Here is an 18,372-nt window from a genome sequence, read left to right as displayed (position 1 = left end):
GCTGGCTAAGGCTGATTTTAGAGGAAAAAACAAACAAACAAACAAAACCCCCCAAAAATAAACAAAACGAGAAAGGGAGATCAAAGAACAAGAATCCTACACATGTAAAACACGCACGTACAGAGAATTAAGACACATGGAGTTGCAGACTAATAAACAAGGATCAATGTCCAGGCCCTGAGGGTACCAACAGGCCATAATTGCCCTGTCCAGTCCCTCTGGGGACCCACTCTGCTTGCCTGTGGGCCTGAGGGCCCCATTTCAGCTCCCCCAGGCCCTACCTGAGCCATGTCCTAGGTGTATCCATGCCTAGCCCCTTTTCTTCCACACTTATGGATTGAGCTCCCTGGCTCAACAGCAGACCTGGCTCATCCCTTCCTGTGTGAGCATCTCCAGACAACTGGCAGAACCTGCTGGTGCCACCAGCACTGCCCACCCTGCTTGCGGACACGGGAGGTACCCCAGCAGCCAGGGCACCACCTGCCCCAGGGCTGCCCATGTCTCCTGCTTGGCCACGCTCATGGTGCAGCTCCCCTCACCCCATTCCCTGAAAACACATACAATTAACCTCAAGCAGATCCTGCCGTGTCAATGTTGCCATTGACATCTGTGTCCTCCTCGCAGTAAAGAGTCTGTGACACTGACAATGCACTATAGTCCCCAACCCAGCTAGAGCCATTCACCATAAGACTTGGAGGAGCTGTGACAGGAGGAGCGTAACACCAGGGAAAGGGATAGACACATGGAAGAATGTGTATATAGTCTGATTTATTACGGAGACTTTTGTCCCTGACAGTATGTTTTCTTCTCTTTCTTTCTTCTTTTTTGTAATAGCAGCTAGGCCAATAATTATTATTTGATTAAGATTACAATTAGGCTAACAGTAAATTCATGGCTTTGCTCATAAGGTGTGGGGTTTTTTTTGATTAAGAAACTGCCCAAACAGTAGCATAAAAAATGGCGGAGAACACAGGCAACCTAGGCTATAGTTTTGATGCCACAAATTCTGCTTTTAACCTCAAGGTTGTTCCACCATTTGAAAGTATTTCAGATTTTGTTTACAAACACTCAAATGCAAATATTGATGTTTTTGTTTCATTTTGGGGTTTTTTTGGTTTTTGGTTTTTTTTTTTTTTTGTGGAGGCAGAATACCATATCTAGACAGGATCAACATAATTCTTGCAGGAGCAGGAAAAAATTAAGGAGCAGCGCAAATAAGCCAATATTCTACAAGTCTGGTGGCCATTATTACAGATCTTCAGGATTTAGACGATTGAGGCACTGTAGTAATTTTATCTCTCTTCTTCCTCCCTAAAGTGAAAGTATTTCTTAATTCTAGGTTCATTAAGTCAATACCCTTGACATGGATTTGGAGGGGAAGATAAAATTTTGGTATTAATTCACAAGCTAATTCCCCAAGAATCTGTGAAATTTTAGGTTTTAGGACTTTTAGATTGATATTATTTAGAAAAAAATAAAATCAGTATTATTCAGAATACTAATTTTCTGTTAATCCGAAGTCTCATGTTTAAATGTATCATTCCTATGAAATGAACACAGAGATCGGTATCAAAATGGTATATATACAGATGTCTAGAAATATTAAGGAAAGCTATGAAAACTCCTGCGGGTGAAGGTAAGGACTTGTGTTCAGACCGCGAAATAAATTTGCCTAGCCCTAAGGATATACTTAGGCCAAGTAAATCATCAAACTTACACACCTATCGTTCCGACCACCAAAACTGAGGTGGCCTTCTTACTTCTGAACAACAGCTCATCGCATTACAGAAATACAGGCAAAAGGCGAAGCCCTGTGGTGCCAGTAAAAGCTGAATGACAGCAGTCATTGCTAAGGTGGGAAACAAGTTAAATCAACAAAGCACATCAAAGCTGTTTAGCTTTGCTCCAACAACCGTGACCTTACAAGTGTTCATTTACCCGATCAACACAAGTATGCCCTTTTAAGTGAAGTCAATTATGCAACTCTACTGTATGACTCCATCGACATTAGGCATTTGGCCCATGCTGCTACATGTTATTAGTAGTGTATTTCTCCCTGCGGTACAATGGAGTGCAATTACTGTCACATACAATGACATAGAAATTCATTATGTTTACAAAATAGTCTGTCAGACAGCTAAAACTTTGTTAAAACAAACAGAAGCAATATTATTTTACATAAAATGTATTTTCATATTAAAAATAGCATTAATCTTTTTTTTTTCTTGAAACATCTGAGTATTAAGGTAGAGAGTGCCCCTTACCTCCTCTCTTGTTTAACTTGGCATACCCTGGCACATAACTGCTTGTCATAGATGATGAGCTGCTGAAGGAGGAGTGGGGTAATGCTGAGACCAGAGGCTCATCACACTTTTCTGAAAAACAAGAAAACAGATTCACTTTATGCCGTTCATTATTCATACATATTAAGGGGCAATGTGCCCTTTATTTTTTTTTTGGGTAATAACACAGCCTTGTTACTTTTGTACATGTGGAATGCATGCGGCTACATCTAACATTTCAGTAAAAAAACCAACGCAAACACAACCACCAAACAATAAAACAAACAAAAACCAACCAACGAAAAAAAACCCACCCCAAAAACATGAGAAAACCCCTAAAGAAATAAAACAGACACACACACCCTGTCATGAGAAAATAAAGACTTCAACAAAGTTAGGCTAAAATTAGGTAACGGTAATGCCTAACCATGGGCCACCACTCTCCTTATGGGTACTACAAACGAACAGAAAAGTCTGCCCTGATATACCTGGAATGTTTTTGGTGACATGAAAATGTACTGCTAAAGAAAAATATTATCATGAAAGCTTTGTAAGAAGTAGATAAGATATAAACTTTAGTTTTGTAATAGAAGTGCTGATAACCTGATATTTTTAAAAAGAAAATAAATTAGTTTACATGAATAAATGCCTATGAATTATCACATTTACTGAAAAAATAACAAAATAATCTTTTTAAAAAAATATAATCTCTATAATCCGTTCGAGCACTTCACTTCTATTTTACTTAGTAGAAAGAAGATTAACGTGGTATTAACATCTAAGATGGGAGAAAGCAAAATCAGAATCTTTGCCTTTCTAATGAAGAAAGAAAAGTTTAAAATCTCCTGCTGTTGTATGGAGTTATGTAAATTAGAATAAAGAGAAGAAATGGCTTCGGATTTTTTCAAACACTTAGATAGTTAATGTACTGCCCTTTGTTCTAGTTTTTTCCTCTGTTATTTTAACAGATTGGTGAAATACATAGGTGAAATTACTCGTTTACATTTCAGGTGCAACCTACCACAGGAGAAAAAAACCATAACCTACACCAGTCAGCTTGGCTAATCTTTTTAAACACACACACTGCAACACAGGCTCTGCTGTAAGTGGAAACACCCTCAATTTATCTATCTAGAAAGCATTAGATTATCCCTGATAGGCAGCATATTTTACACTCAGCCACACCACATAGTTTTCGTACAATTAGAAAACTGTGATTTGGCCATACGGGATCACACATGGAGACTGAATTAATCCTACCCTCAAAAGAGGAACTTTAAGGGAAAAAAGGGATTGTGACTGAATTAAGCCATTTATAATGCAGGTCTAAAGTTTCCAGTCGCATGTAATGAAAAATAAAATTACTTACATAGCAATAGAAACTGAAGCACAGAAATACAGAAGAACATTAGTTCATGAATCAGTACTTTGACATTTAACAAAATAAATAAGTTTCCTTCACAAATCTCTGAGAGTTTGTTAAGGGAGAAAACAAAATTCACACCGGCATAAAAGCACAGGCAAGAGTAAAGGGCAATTGCTTTGCACTGAATTAAAGGACAATTCCAATGACTTTAAAGTTCACTTCCACATTATTTAATGATGGAATTTTGACAAGGGAAGATAAATGGTTTTAAGCATTATTGTTTATACCACAAAAGAGAAGGATCGATTCTCCTCCTCCCCCTGCTTTGGCTGCAGCCACACGGCACATTTGGTCAGAAGTCCACAGCTGGATGGGTGCAGTGCCTTCTGCTCACATCACGTCCCACCACCCACCCAGGCAACCCACCAGGGACACACAGGACCTCTCTCTAGCATGTAGGGGTACGGCATGGAGCAAGGGCCTATGTTTTATGATCTTGGGGGCCAGGCTGCTATTATTTCAGTCAAAGTAGTACGAGGATAGAGCTTAGGAACAGAAGTGAGCAGCAGACTGAAGTGCTCATTACAAGTTTTGCCTAAATGTCATAATCACAGAAAGACAGAGTTAATTGAACAGGTTTTTCTCGTGTATTTCTTTATCTATAGGTGTATTTTTGGTAGTTCATAAAAATTGGTTTTCAGCTTAAAGATTGCTAGCAAACTCTTCTTGCTGCCACTTTATTGTTAGTGCTACCTAGCTAGAGATTTGAAGTCATTTGTCATTAATTCTGTTGTCTAGGTAAAAATGGAATGAAACATTTAAAAGCAGAAGAACACATAATCAGAAATATTTTAAAAATACATAACAAAATCTGTTCATAGCATTTTCCTTTGCTTATCTTACGCGATATTATTGTTAAGGAAAAAATATGTTCTCATCATTAATAAGAGCTAAGGTTGAACAATTAAGCACCTGTGTTCAGTTTCAGTTTTGTTTTGTTTTTTTTTAGTATATTTTTAAAGCAAACTGTTAGGTTCATATGATTTTTCCCCACCCATAGTTTCATACTGGGGTGGAGAGAAAAACCTGCATCTTTCTGGAAGGATATTAGGAATAGAAAGATTTAGCTACAAAAATGTTTGCTACTTATGCAGTTTGATTAATTACTGAATATAATGGGAGGCTATTGGTCATGATATTCTAAAAAAAATTGTGAAACAAAAGAGCTGTCCTAAATCACAACAACAAAAAAGCTTTTAAAAAGGCTTTAATTTGAGACAGTATGTTCATAAACAACACAACATCTGAAGAAAACTTCTCCAGATATTAGAAGCTCATCAGAACTTCTATTCTTTTACTGATCCCAGTAGCTACTGAAAAAGCCTCCTCCTTTTATTTTGACAGCTACTATATTGGGGCTACTATTGATGAAGCTACGCAAAAGGAAACATGGAACAACTTTTGTGGAAAGAGTACTAGCTTCTAAATCATCATCCCACTGTATGGCCTGCCTTGTCTCGCTGCTTCACTAATCCATCCTGTTGGATTCAACAGAGTAAGACAGAGAAGCTTGACATAGTCAAAGAATAAAAATAAAATCTCACAGGGAGTATCACTCTGTTATTTGCCACCGCAGTCACAATTTTTGCAGACAGTCATGAATGTGCTTCATTTGGTGTATATGTGCTTTTGAAACATTGAATGTGGACCTCTGCTTTCTTAGTTTGGTTGGAATAGCCAGTACTGGGGGGAGCAGAAAAAACAGAGCTGTAGTTTTCCTTCACTGTTGTTTAGAACCGCATTCACTTCCTGTGCCTGTTTTGGGACACCAACTAATAAGCTAAATAACAAAACAAAAAATACCTCACTTTCTCATTGTTTAAAAATGAAACACTCACCCTGAAATCTGCCCACTCATTTAGGCTTCAAAATATAGGAAATGCACCATAAACGTGTATGAATTATTAAGGATTGCACTTCATAGAATCATAGGGTTGGAAGGGACCTCTGGAGATCATCTAGTCCAACCCCCCTGCCAGAGCAGGGTCACCTGGAGCAGGTTGCACTGGAAAGCGTCCAGGTGGGTTTTGAATGTCTCCAGAGTTTGAGACTCCACCATCTCTCTGGGAAGCCCGTTCCAGTCAAATGAATAGATGTTAAAAAAGATATTAAATCTCATCAATAACTCATGACTTTAGGTCCAAGAGAACAAAAGTTAAAAGACTGCTTACATAAGCTAATATTTCTAGCCCTGTATGAAAGTTCCAGTAAATATATTGCACTATTTAAACTTCCTTCATAACATGAAATGCTGTTATGCCACAGATTTAAGAGAAAAAAAAATCCTTGGGAACGGTTCGTTCTTTCAGCAGTTTTAGGTATTTCCTGCAGAATCCAATTTTTTACGTACTAAAACCAGAATCATATATACCTTCCTGTTACTGAGATATAATAGCTTTCCCCATATAAGTCAATGTACTGTGCCCTGTTAATCAATTACAGAGCACACTCTCCTGCCAGCATCGTAGCAGCAAAGAAATAAACTCTCCTCCATACCATTTATCTCAGTGATGTATTAACACCCAAGCCAGCATAGGTCCATTTAAATGTTAACTTCCTGAAGCAAAACTACACTTCCACTCCTCTCCATTCTGTCCAGACAGAAAGAACTGATAACTTTCTCAAAGGCATGATGACATTTGCTACTCTGACTTGCCTATTCTGATGGAAATTACAGCATATGTCCATCAGAAACAAAATTTAGAGGGAGATTTCAAATATTAGATCAATGGAAGAAAGGTCATCTAATGTCATTAAATACAAATGCAAAACCTCTGCAATCCCCAAGCTTCAAATTCCTCATGAATTTGAAAGACTCAAAGACTATGGAAGGGAAGGACTGCTATGCACTTGCTCTGTTCTTCCATGCTTTCTCAGGCACCCGGCTATTGGAAACCAGGTACCAGGAGAGATGGATCTTTGTCTTGTTTTGGCCTACCAAGTGCAGCCTCTCAGATGTTCTGGTGTTCGCACTCAACAAAACCACAAAAGGATACCTGTCCTTTCCTGTTTTATAGTCTATTTATAGTTTATTTATATAGCCTGCCTATCATGCTGGATAAACTAAAAAAAGGGCTGTCTTCCACTTTGCCTGCAATTGCTTTAATTCCCACTTACCTAGTCCACAAACTATTTGGGGAATAGGGACCAGACTATTTGAAGGGACAGGCCTTGATCATAGCGCAAAACAGACCATATACACACAAACGATTTACCAACCCCAGAGGTTGTTAAAGCTTAACCCTCGCTATACCAGTGACTTCAAGGCTTTTTGGTGGGCAAAGCAGAGTAAAAAACCTCAGTGCTTCACTTCATAGAAGTCTGTTTAAATGCTTAGCATCCTGATCAATAAACAGGTCACCCGTAAAGTTGCTGACATATCTTATCAAAGCAGTCTGAGTAGATGAAAAAGACAATCTGCAGTTCATCTGTATCTTCTTGACATCTGTATCTAGCAGTAGGTTAGAATGCATACAAACAACTATATATTTGGAAATGTTAAGAAATGGGAACAGTAGACATTTATAGTCACAGGTGATTTTTATTAATAATTTGAAGCTGCATTGGAGGATCTCTCAGAAGCTCTTACAAAGATTCTGTCAGCAAAGTAAAAAGAGAGCGAAGATGTATACAGTACTTCTAAAAAAGAAAAAAAAATTGGATACTGATAAACAGCACTCATCAGAAATATGTGACAGTGACTTACTGAGAATGTTTTTTAAGAACAAAGGCTTTTCCATCATTGTGGTCCAGCCTGCACCTTTAAAAAAATACAAAAACCTAAAATCCACAAATTCACTCCTCCTTCTTCAAAATCTTCAGTCAAGATTCCTATCAAATTATAATCCATTATCATAATTTTGCTGTAGGATACTACCTCTAAGACATAAACAAGCTGCCAGTAACAACTTTACTTAAAAAAAGCCCCATATGTGTATATCAGAAATTAAGAACTCGAAAGCTGATCAACTTAGATGCAAAAAGGCAAATGATTGCAATATCAATATTGTGTTCTGAGTCCAAAATAGCCACACATAATTGCTAGCAGAATATTAAATTGATGAGTCAATCTGAAGTAGCAAAAAAAAAAAAAAAATCTCATCCAAAAAATACACGAAGCCATGGCTTTCTGGCAAAAAAAAAAAAGCCTTAACCATTTCTCTTTTACACAACATTTTCACTGTGCAAACAGAACATTTACAATACAAATCCCAAACTCTTAACTATCACCAGTATATCCAACTCATTAATTATACAAATTGCCTGTCAAGTGCAAGGAAAAAAAAGTTTAAAGCAACTTTTAATCTTTACTTGTAATGCAAGACTCCTATTTTAAAATATGAATTCTAATGTAAATGTTGGGGAGCAAGGGAGAGAATCATATCATTTGGGTTTAATTTGTACTGTGGGATAAGTGCTAGTTATCCTAAACACATTTTTCTCCTCCAATTTGAATATGCAGAGTGATTTCTCTATAGTGTGCTGAGGAGAAAGAAAAAGCCACCAAGCGTTTCTGAAAAGCAGTCATGAGATTGCAAGGGCACTCTGGAATAAATACGTATAGGAATTGGCACATCTCCAGTGACAACCAATAGGAATATTAATGCAGCTGGTTTGGATTGCAGCGTATTAGTACGGCTGAGACAGCCTTACTTTTCATATTGCATAGCAAGTTTTATAATCTGAAACGAATGCTAGAATCCATTGTGTTTTAATTCACAAGACTGTCCCCCCCCAAAGAGTTGGAATAAACAAGCATAAGTCGCTAGAGCATTTTATGCACTGTTTCAAATGAACTTTTAAAGCAATGCAAACGAAAAAGTGGAAGATGCTACAAAGCACCTCATGGCCAATGGCAACCTCTTTTAAAAAATCAAATTTAGAAGCAGGTGTTATTGAAGACAGCCTATCACAGGTTTAATTTCAATGACAAGAAAAGCAACCTCGGCCTCATGTCACAAGCCTGTTGCTCAGTATGATAAACCTCTAGCCAAAACTCTCATCAAGTATGACAGGAACACTGCTGGAGAAACCCTTTCCATAGTCCTCAGAAGGGCCACTAATGAAAACAATAAATACTGATGGTAATGGCTGGCAAATGTCAGGCAGGGTACACCTCACGCTCCAAGTTCTTAAGTCAGCAAGAAATCAGTAAAGAGCTTATCAAGGAAGACCTTCTCTTATGGGGAAATGAAATAGTCGTCTGTCAGGTGTACTTCCCAAACGTACCAGCCTTTGGTCCTTTTGGAGTAGTTCAACAACCTTTTGCCGTATGCATGTTCTCTTGTGTTTTTCTTGACTGTCGGAGATAATTAAAAAAAAAAAAAAATCCACCATATACTGGTTTGTTTTTTGTTTTGGTTTGGTTTGGTTTTTTGGTTGAGATAAAAGCTAACTTTACTCCCCAGCAAGTTCCTTGGACTGCTTTATTGACTAGATGGGGATGATGATTGTTAGAGTGGAAGCTTCATTTTTCACTCTGTCCCACCTACTGCCCCATGTGGGACTCCTTCTGTACCACGCATACATTAGAAGGGTAACAAAAACTAACCCACTTTTTAAATACATTAAGCTACAATAGAGCTGTCCACACTCCACCTGTGCAAAGAGGGTAATACTCTGCACACACACCAGTTACTTCCCAGTTACCATGCCCATTTGCATGTCAGAAAGTCAATGCAAGTCCTACCTAAGCCTCATTTGGCTTCTTATTTGCTATTTCTACTGGCCTCCCTTGCTTTGATCTGTTATTTCTCACTGTGCTTTTGTGACCAGAGTGTTCTTTCCGTATTGCAGAAGTCTGCAGCTTCCCCACATGACTGACATTTTGCAGGATGGTCTTGACAGACTGCTAGGGAGGCAAGCTCACATTCAGCTTTATGAGCAAATGAGTCCAAGTGTAACTGAAGCTCTTCTATAAGAATCTCCAGAGCTCAGCTGTAATCTAAAAGATTAGAGCAGCTCATATCGATTGGCTGGCACGTTTCATATTCCACTTCAAGTTGCATACCATCAATAGAGATAACACATTGTTGCTCGAAAAGGTGGCTGCTGCTGAAAAGGAAGAAAACATAGCTATTTTTCCACCTCCAAGGTGAAGCCATAAATTACATGGATTTAGTGATCTCCACACAACCCTTACTGTTCGTGGTTACTCATTATGAGGTTTATTTCAAGCCTTTCTATAGATCTCTGTAAGGAAAGGAACAAGTCTCAGGTAGTGTTTTTTATAGTGGTTACTTTGCTCACAGCGGAGCTCAAGCAGTCAGGCCACTTTCTTTGTTCTGGTTCCAATTCAGGTATTAGTCTTTGGGCAACACTGGATGCACCACCAGGGCCACATTTCTAAAAATGCATTGGGATGCCAAAAGTCAGATATTACTTTATGAGATTTTTCAAAGTATCTTTTTACCTGAACTTTGTTTCTGATAGCTATTGACTAGTTTTCAGAGTAGCCAAAGCCTTATTAATCCCAAAGGTCATGGTACGACTCCATGTTTTGACACCTATAAATTAGCGCCCTATTCCATCCAAGGACTGAGTTACTAATAAACAAGAAAACTTTCTTGTTTTGAGGATTTATTAAAAAACATTTGTAAGCACTCCTGGAAAGTACTGGAAATGGTAACAGCATAACGATAGCACAAATGTGCCATGTATCATATGACTACTATCAGACATTTCTGGCTGCGCTGCCTTTTAGCAAATGGCATACATCATCTTCCACAGTAGTCTCCATACTTCTGTCTTTCACTACTGAAATTAAAAAAGGTTTAAAGTAAATGTCAATAATTACTGTGATCTAGAATTTAACCGAGAGATTAGGATTTATTTTTTAATTAAATCACTCAATTTGGAATCATTAAAAGCATAAAGGTGTAGAAAACAGCCTCTTGAAATTCAGATTTATCAAAATTTCAACACTTCACAATGGAAAAATAGACAACTGTACCCAAAATTTGTACACTTGAATTTTTCAGGAAAGTGTCAATATTTGAAATTCTGAATTTAAAAATTGTTATTTTTTCTTTAATATTTTACATTTTGAAAGAAAAGAGGTCCTTAAAATTAAACTTATGTCTTATTATTTAGTAGCATTCAATTCTGAATTATTTAAAAATGAAATACATTCTTTTTATTGTCTCTAAGCTATACCTGCTATACCTACAGTAAGGTTTTTGCAGCGTTTTGGTTGGTTGGTTGGTTTTAGGTTGTGTTTTCCTTCTTTTTTTTTTTTTTACTGGAAAAGACTAGACAGAGGAAGTTTTTACACCACTTTAAAACAAAAACATATCTGGATTGCTTTTGGTTTACTTTAGAGTCTGCAGAGTATTCCACAATCCATTGAGAATGTGGCAAATGTTCATACCATCGCACTACTGTGTCTTTTATGAAGAAATTTATAAACTGCTTTTCAACCTATGTAACTGGAAAAGTTGTATGAGAAACCTGGATGTTATTTGCTCGGTTTTAAAACAAATTCAGGTCAATTGCATCTGGAATAGTTGGAAGTCAGTCAGTCTGATTGTACACTTGGGATTTCATTAGACTGTCCTTAGCGCATAAGCAATGATAGACTTATCAACCCTATGCAAAGTAAAATTCATAAATTTTTTCGTATTTTTGCATATACCTCAGATGTCTCTTCAGTTTTTAACATTCTGACATGTAAATATACTTCTTCACCTTTTCACTACTGGAAACACCTGAATGTTTTAGAGGATGTTTCAGCGAACAACACTCCTTTTTAAGTATCTTTGCAGACTGGTAACTATCTGAATTAAGTATGGAGAAGCCTGGAGTCATGCCGCATAAAAAGTTTTAGAGTAGAGGGCAGAGGAACCTACAAGGCTGGAGGGGAGAAGAGAATACTGAAAATCTTCACCATTTATCTTGTCAAGTCCCATTTATCTTAAAATACATTTGCCAATTACCTAGCCTATGTTCTTCCTCAGTTGACCTTATATCAACAAGTATCTTTTGTTTGTTTGTTTGGGGTGGGGTTTTTGGTTTTGGTTTTGGGTGTTTTTCCATTGGTTTGATTTATTTGTTTTTAAAGACCCAGGGATAAGATATTAACGCGTGATAACTAGTTTCCTGAATAACATTTTTACCAGTCAGCTGAACTTTTCATCACTGCTTTAGCAGGTTTGCATTCTAAAATTAAGCTTTTATCTTTAACAAGAACAAAACATGTAATTTTTTCCTCACAATGCATGTTTATCTTAACAGTCCCTTTACTTTTAGCAGTTTTATATCAACATAAATCTTCTGAATTCAGAGATGTTATTCCAAGTTTAATCTAATTCAAGCGAGATGAAAACAGCCAGTAAGGGTCTTCAAAATTGCTGTCCACTTGAATATGAAGCATGCCCACAGAAAGCCAAATATTAACTCTCAGAACAATATAGCACAGGTACAGAATGAAGATATTTTAAACTTGGTGTACAGAACCTACAAGTATGGATATCAAATCGTTTCACAACGTGAGGGAAGTTAACCTCATATGGGATAATAAAATGTTTTAGCTACCCACTTACAGATTAGTTAAGATGCTCAACAGAAGTGTTACAATAAAGTTAACTCAGAGCAAAAGCTGCAGATTCCTGTTTGAATGACTTTTATACTAGAAAACTACCCTTCCCCTATAATGACTAGGGAGGAAACTCTGCTTCTGCCAGACAGACAAAATATTTAATACCATGAAGCATGTAAAGCACATTCCACATTTGGTTAGATGAGAAAAAAATGAATTAACAGGGTATGCAAAATGCAGCAGAGAATTGTTTCTCAATTTGCACAGCAGAAAGTAAACATCACTTAAACTTAAACTCAGGGTTTTTTTCTAAAGTCATTATTAATCCCGTATTTCTGCATTGTTGTTTATTTTCATCTCCCCTTTGGACAAAACAGATATGTCATATTTACAGCGGAAGCTATTACTCGGCTGTTTATCAGTCGCCTACTGTTAGAAGTGATGATAGAAGCAAAAACCAAAACGTGCGTGATCTATGAATTAAACTGTATTACACTGACAGATTATTTTTCTTCCTGAGAGGAAAAGACAAATAGGGTCTAACCTAGGTTCCCTTCCTTTTCTACTTGAAGCTTTTTTGTTCCCTTCTGACTAAGTATAAAAGGTGTGCTTTCTCAATTCCTATCATTGAAGGATGGGAGGATTAGCTCTGATTGCATTTTGCAAACTCTTTTGTTATAGAGCACTCTTTCCCATGTTTATGAAGAAGTATCAAGTGACCATATAAATTAAATTGTCATAATACATTGATTTCCCTGAAAGTTTCAACAAAATGTTCCTGAAAAGGTATTTTAGCAGGTGAAAGAAGAAATACTTTCGATGTTTCTCCTCAATGTTGTATTAATCTAGGGTATACACAGCATACATTTAAGGTCATGTTGGTTTTGATTCGATTTTCCAAAACGAGAAGATAAGCTTCCAGAATTGGCCGATATCTTTTCGGTTTTTTAGGGCAAAAATCTTATGCGAATTTTGATGAATAGAACTGTGAAAAGGAAAAAGAGCAACAATGAAATTGAGGAGCATGGAATAATAGGAAAATGTGAACATAGTTTACATTTCTGAAGTTATCTCTGTATTGTAGACTGAAGAGAGCGAGCTGTGTTATGTGTTACAACCAACCTGTGAGACGCAGCATTCTCAGAGGCTTTTTACACATACTGGGAAACTCAAACCAATTCTATAACATGGCTGTGAATTTTGACACTAGAGGCCCAAATCTCTTACACTAATACCTTGAAGAAACAATATGTGAATCAGAGCAGGCTAACAAATGTTTTCATATGGTGGTACAAAAGCTGCAAGTTGATTCCAGTAAGTGTTCAGCACATTGGAGCTACAGCACGAGGAACAAGTCAGTTTAGGGAAGTAGCTTCATAGGACTCACATTTTGTGGATACATTTTACCTTATTTCCCAAGGTCTGAAAGTGCCTACCATTTAATAATTAAGGATAGAATCTTTGTTTATTTCCCTAAGAGACTAAATGAAATATCACACCTCTATGATAAGAGCAGATCAAGATTTGCATAAATTCATATATCTGAAGCTGAACAGAACATTCTTCTTTATGATAGACTTGCAAGTTGGAAAGATGAGAACATTTGACTCACGGTTGTATTTATAGGACTCCTGTTGCTGACACAAGGCAGGGCAACCAGCACCACAAGCAAACTCCTTGTCAGTCTGCTTGAATTCCCAGTTTTTTTAGGAGTAAAACTTGGCAGTAAAGTCAATGTTTAAACTAAGTGACTTAATTGCATCAGAAGAAAATAGCAAACATCTTAAAATATCCGCATGAATGACAGGTCAACTCTTGTAACTGAGGATAGCTAAAGCCAGAAGTATCAGTCAGAAGAGTGATCTCCAGTTTTGAGATGCCAACCATTTTTTAATTCCGTAAAACGGGGTGTGCCCAAACTCTAGCTGTTAGTTCTACATTCACTGGAGACAGTAAAATCTTAGTGCGGGAAAAAAAAAAAAAAAAACGGAAGAAAGAAAAGGCTATGATGATAGTTTTTTCATTATTGTGAGGAGATACAGACTTGGAGTGTTGCAGGTCCTTCTATGTTCTTTTTAAAAGGGAATGAAATGCCAATGCAAGGAAAGCCAATGCCAGCCTTTATTAATCCTTAGCACAAACACAAGAAGCAATATCAAACAACGGCACATCCAGATACTGAATTCAAACAATTTTAAGTGTGGCTAAGTGCCATGGTTTGTGCACTTGATTAGGAAAATAAATATCCAAATTTTATAATAGTTCAGATTTTACTCAGAAGAAAGACTTTCTTCTTAGTTATTTCCTGTCTGTCCAATTGGTAAATGATGCGTGGGATTCAGCTGGAGGTAGAATTTTACAAAGCAAGTTACCATGTGTTCTGTTTCTGATTTGGTACTTTTTTTTTCATTTTTAAGGAAAAAAAAAGTAGTTGGAGGTCTAGCGTGTGTGAAAGGTTGTTATGATTTGGCTTGAAGGGGACATAAAGGAGAAAAAGATCACAAGCAATCATTGTATAGTGGTATCTGAGTTTTGTTTTGTGTTAATACAATCAAAATGACATTTCTGATGTTTCACAAAATCCTTGAGTGAGTCATGATGCTAAATAAAACAACAAGATAAACACAACAGCCACAGAAGGCCCTGATATTTTGTTTCAAAGACTGCTCCACACTCATCGTAGTTCAGACTTTCTGGTTCTATTTCCTCTGTTGAAGCACTGCTACTGTGAGAAAAGGCTTCTCTCATAGGCTTCTCTGTACTAAGAATGTCACAGGAGATGTGCTAGAGAACAGGTCCCTAAAATACATAAAGTACCTTGTGACTAAATAAATTTTGCTTCTTCCCCCAAAAAGCAAAAATGTGTTTGTATTCTCCTGTAGAAAACAAACAGACCGTATCAACATTTCCAAAGAGCTACTCAACTGAAAAAATAATTTCTGACCAGACGATAAGGTGCACATCAAAGGACATTGACTGCCTGTGCTCATCAGTGCTGCTGATTCTGATCTTAATGGTTCTGTCATACTAGTAGGGGCAGAGGAGAAAGGATGGTGCTGCACTATTCCTACATTCAGTCTGCATTGCCCCAGGCAAAATTCACCTGCTTTTGAAAGGAACTAAGCATACTCAAACAAATCAGTTTTGCCATCCACAGTACAACAGCTTATGCCATACTCATGCCTGTCTGGTGCACTACTGTGACGGAGGAGGAAAGTTTCTGTTAGAGCAGAAGAAAACAGCAAGTAGAAAGCCCAGTTCTGAACTTAATGGGGATCAAAATCAATTTTAAAAGGGCTTAATCAAGCAGAGGGTTAGTGTACCACTGTTCCCTTTCGCTGTGAAGGCTAGTTATTACAACTCCAGGTAACTTCACATGCTCACAAAGACTTCTTTAACTTTTAAAATAGCAGCAAATGTCATTACAATGGCCTAGAGCCGTTTCCTTTTCCACATTTCCTTTTTGTCTCATCAGAAACTCTTAGAAACACTCATTAAAGAGAATAGTAATGTAATTAATTGTCTTAAAAGCTGGCTGGGAGGATGCTATATATGTGGGTTTGTAAGACAGATTTTTCGATAGGATATGTCACTGCATTTCTCTCGCTGATTTAAATTACCAGACCTACCTTACTTTAATGTGCTATGGAAATCCAAGCCAATGTGTTTTACAACAGCCTTCGCTGTCCAGCTTATCCTGCTGTTCGTGTAGCATTTTTTGAATATAAATTGTTGTTTTTTTTCTAATTATCAAATGCAAATGGTGTTGACAATAGCATCGTCTATTATTGTATCCTCATTATCATGCACGGGTACTACTGAGGCATTTTTAAGGCTGAGAGTACTTGGTAATTATGCTTGGTAAAACCTTATTATTACTACATGTTTAACATGTCAACCAAGGAAAACAGCACAGTTAAATTAGCATATCTGAAAAATGAAGGTGACTTATAATTATAGCCCATTCCCTCCAATTTTAATCAGATAGCTGAATATTAAGTTCCAGACATTACAGTTTACTACCTTTGTCTGGATCATGAATTCCCATTATGTTCAAAGTGAAAGATGCCTGTTGTAAATATACATGAAAGTCTGTATACATACATATATCCAGCAATGCAGCACCATCCAGTTGTATTGGCTGTAGTTGCCCGGGTCTTGGCAGGGGGGCTGCTGGCTCTGTGGCCAGCAAAACACCGGCAGGAGGCTGCCCAGCGACAAGGGGTGAGGGGAAAAGTGTGAGGAACGGCCCTGCCAGCCCCGAGGGAGAGCGGGAGGAGGGGGAGAAGGGGCTCCGGCCTGGAGAGCCCCCTGGATTCTCCTGAGGGGGCTGCGGCCTGTGGAAAGTACCCGCCGGAGCAGGTGGATTCCCGTGAGGGGGCTGCGGCCTGTGGCCGGAGCAGGTGGATTGTCCTGAGGGGGCTGCGGCCTGTGGGGAGCCCCCGCTGGAGCAGGTGGATTCTCCTGAGGGGGCTGCGGCCTGTGGAGAGCCCCCGCCGGAGCGTGAGACGGCGGGGGTGGCAGAGAGGAGCTGGTGTGGGCCGACCGCGCCCCCCATTTCCCTGCGCCCCTCGGGGCAGGGGGGGTCAGGTAGAGGAGTTGGGAGCAAAGGAGTGACGTTCAGCCTGGGACAAAAGGGGTTAAGATCAGGGAGAAAGTGTTTTAGGGTCTTTTTGCATTTGTTTTGCACCATCCAACTCTATTTTAATTGGCAATAAATTAAATTAGTTTTCCCCACATCAAATCTGTTTCGCCAGTGAGATAACTGGCAAGCCATCTCTTTATCTTGACCCATGAGCTGCTTCATCTTATTTTCTCCCCTGTCTCGTTGAGGAGGGGAGTTGGGCAGCAGTGGGGGTGTCTGGCCAGGGTCAGCCCACCACACCGCTTAACCATCAAATACCAGAATGGTGATTTCACGTTTCTTCTCAGAGACACCACCACGTTCATGCCAATATTGTTGACTGAATGCAGTGTAAAAGCATTAAGTGTTTTTTACAAATCTGTTCAAGGGCATCTAAAGAACACCAAATTAATTTGTAAAATAAATTCTACACAGTCAGCTTTCTACTTCAAGGTTTAACTCCCTGTCTTCAGCGTAACGTTCACACCTGAACAAAGCTGGTCTACCTTTCATCTGTCCTTGACACAGCCTCTTGGGGTTCCATTGGAATGAAACGTGGAATTTGGACAGCACTCCTCCTCCATAAAAGAAATTAGAAGATACCAAAGGAACCTAATTATGCCATCCTTTCAGTAAGCAAAGAACATTGACAAGGCTGGAGCTTAGCTCAGTCTCCCCCTATGGAGCACAGCGGAGCTGACTGAACAGCTGTACAGCAGGAGAGGAAAGACACCTCAGGGAAGCCAGGAAAATCTCTAACTTTCCTACTCTAGACAGCAATTCTTCAAGTTAGAGCTGGGGCTGTGAATCCAGGATCCAGCATGAGTTGGAGGATTCACTATTCATTTCTATGGCAAGATACTTGTAATGTGAACTTTTAATAGTGAATATGACAACTGCCCTAAATTCATACATTATTCTACATCTCAAGAAACCATTTTAAATAGCTCTTCCTGGGATATATGCATCAGCAGCAACAACATACCTTCATGAAAGCATTATGATTTATCTTCTCATCTGCATATTCAATAGTGTGCTGGGAACTTTAAACATGCTGTGTTGTCAATCACCATAAACACAGCAATAATGCTGCTTTGCAATAAGACAGTCTCGTATTTAGGCCTCTAACAAGATTTGAAAGTTTTCATCAAACCTCAAATAACCTACAGAATGCACTGAAGATGCTGTGCCTTGTCCTTTTACGGATGAGTGGATTCCTTCTTAGCCAGAATTACTCTGGGTAAAGATCACCAAAAAGCATGAAGCAAAAAGTAAAACTACTCAATCCTTTCATTAAATTATGAGTGAAGGACATCCACTCAGAATAAGGAAAATCTGCTATAATATAATTTCTAAGATATATGCCATGTAAAATGGCACCTTTCAAGCTTGTTTTTTCTATCCCACTTCTGAATCCATGAACGATTAATGAAGATATGTCCAATCAAGTATGTATAATTAAGATCTTTAGTTCCAGAAAAATATGAAGTCAGAAGGTGTTGAA

At 38.2% G+C, this 18,372-nt stretch overlaps 1 protein-coding gene across 1 annotated transcript in view; it reads right to left on the bottom strand.

Annotated features, from left to right (window-relative positions):
• Positions 1-18,372, bottom strand: part of CNTNAP2 (contactin associated protein 2) — a 1,163,712-nt gene that overhangs the window by 803,780 nt on the left and 341,560 nt on the right. Inside the window, exon 2 of the mRNA XM_063325644.1 lies at positions 2,265-2,375. Coding sequence (XP_063181714.1) covers positions 2,265-2,375 — 111 coding nt within the window. The remainder of the gene's footprint in view (positions 1-2,264; positions 2,376-18,372) is intronic.

The sequence above is a fragment of the Chroicocephalus ridibundus genome, chromosome 2 (genome assembly GCF_963924245.1).
Source record: "Chroicocephalus ridibundus chromosome 2, bChrRid1.1, whole genome shotgun sequence".
Classification (NCBI taxonomy): Eukaryota; Metazoa; Chordata; class Aves; order Charadriiformes; family Laridae; genus Chroicocephalus; species Chroicocephalus ridibundus.
Note: the sequence above shows the minus strand (reverse complement) of the source record. Positions and strands in the feature narration are given on the sequence as shown.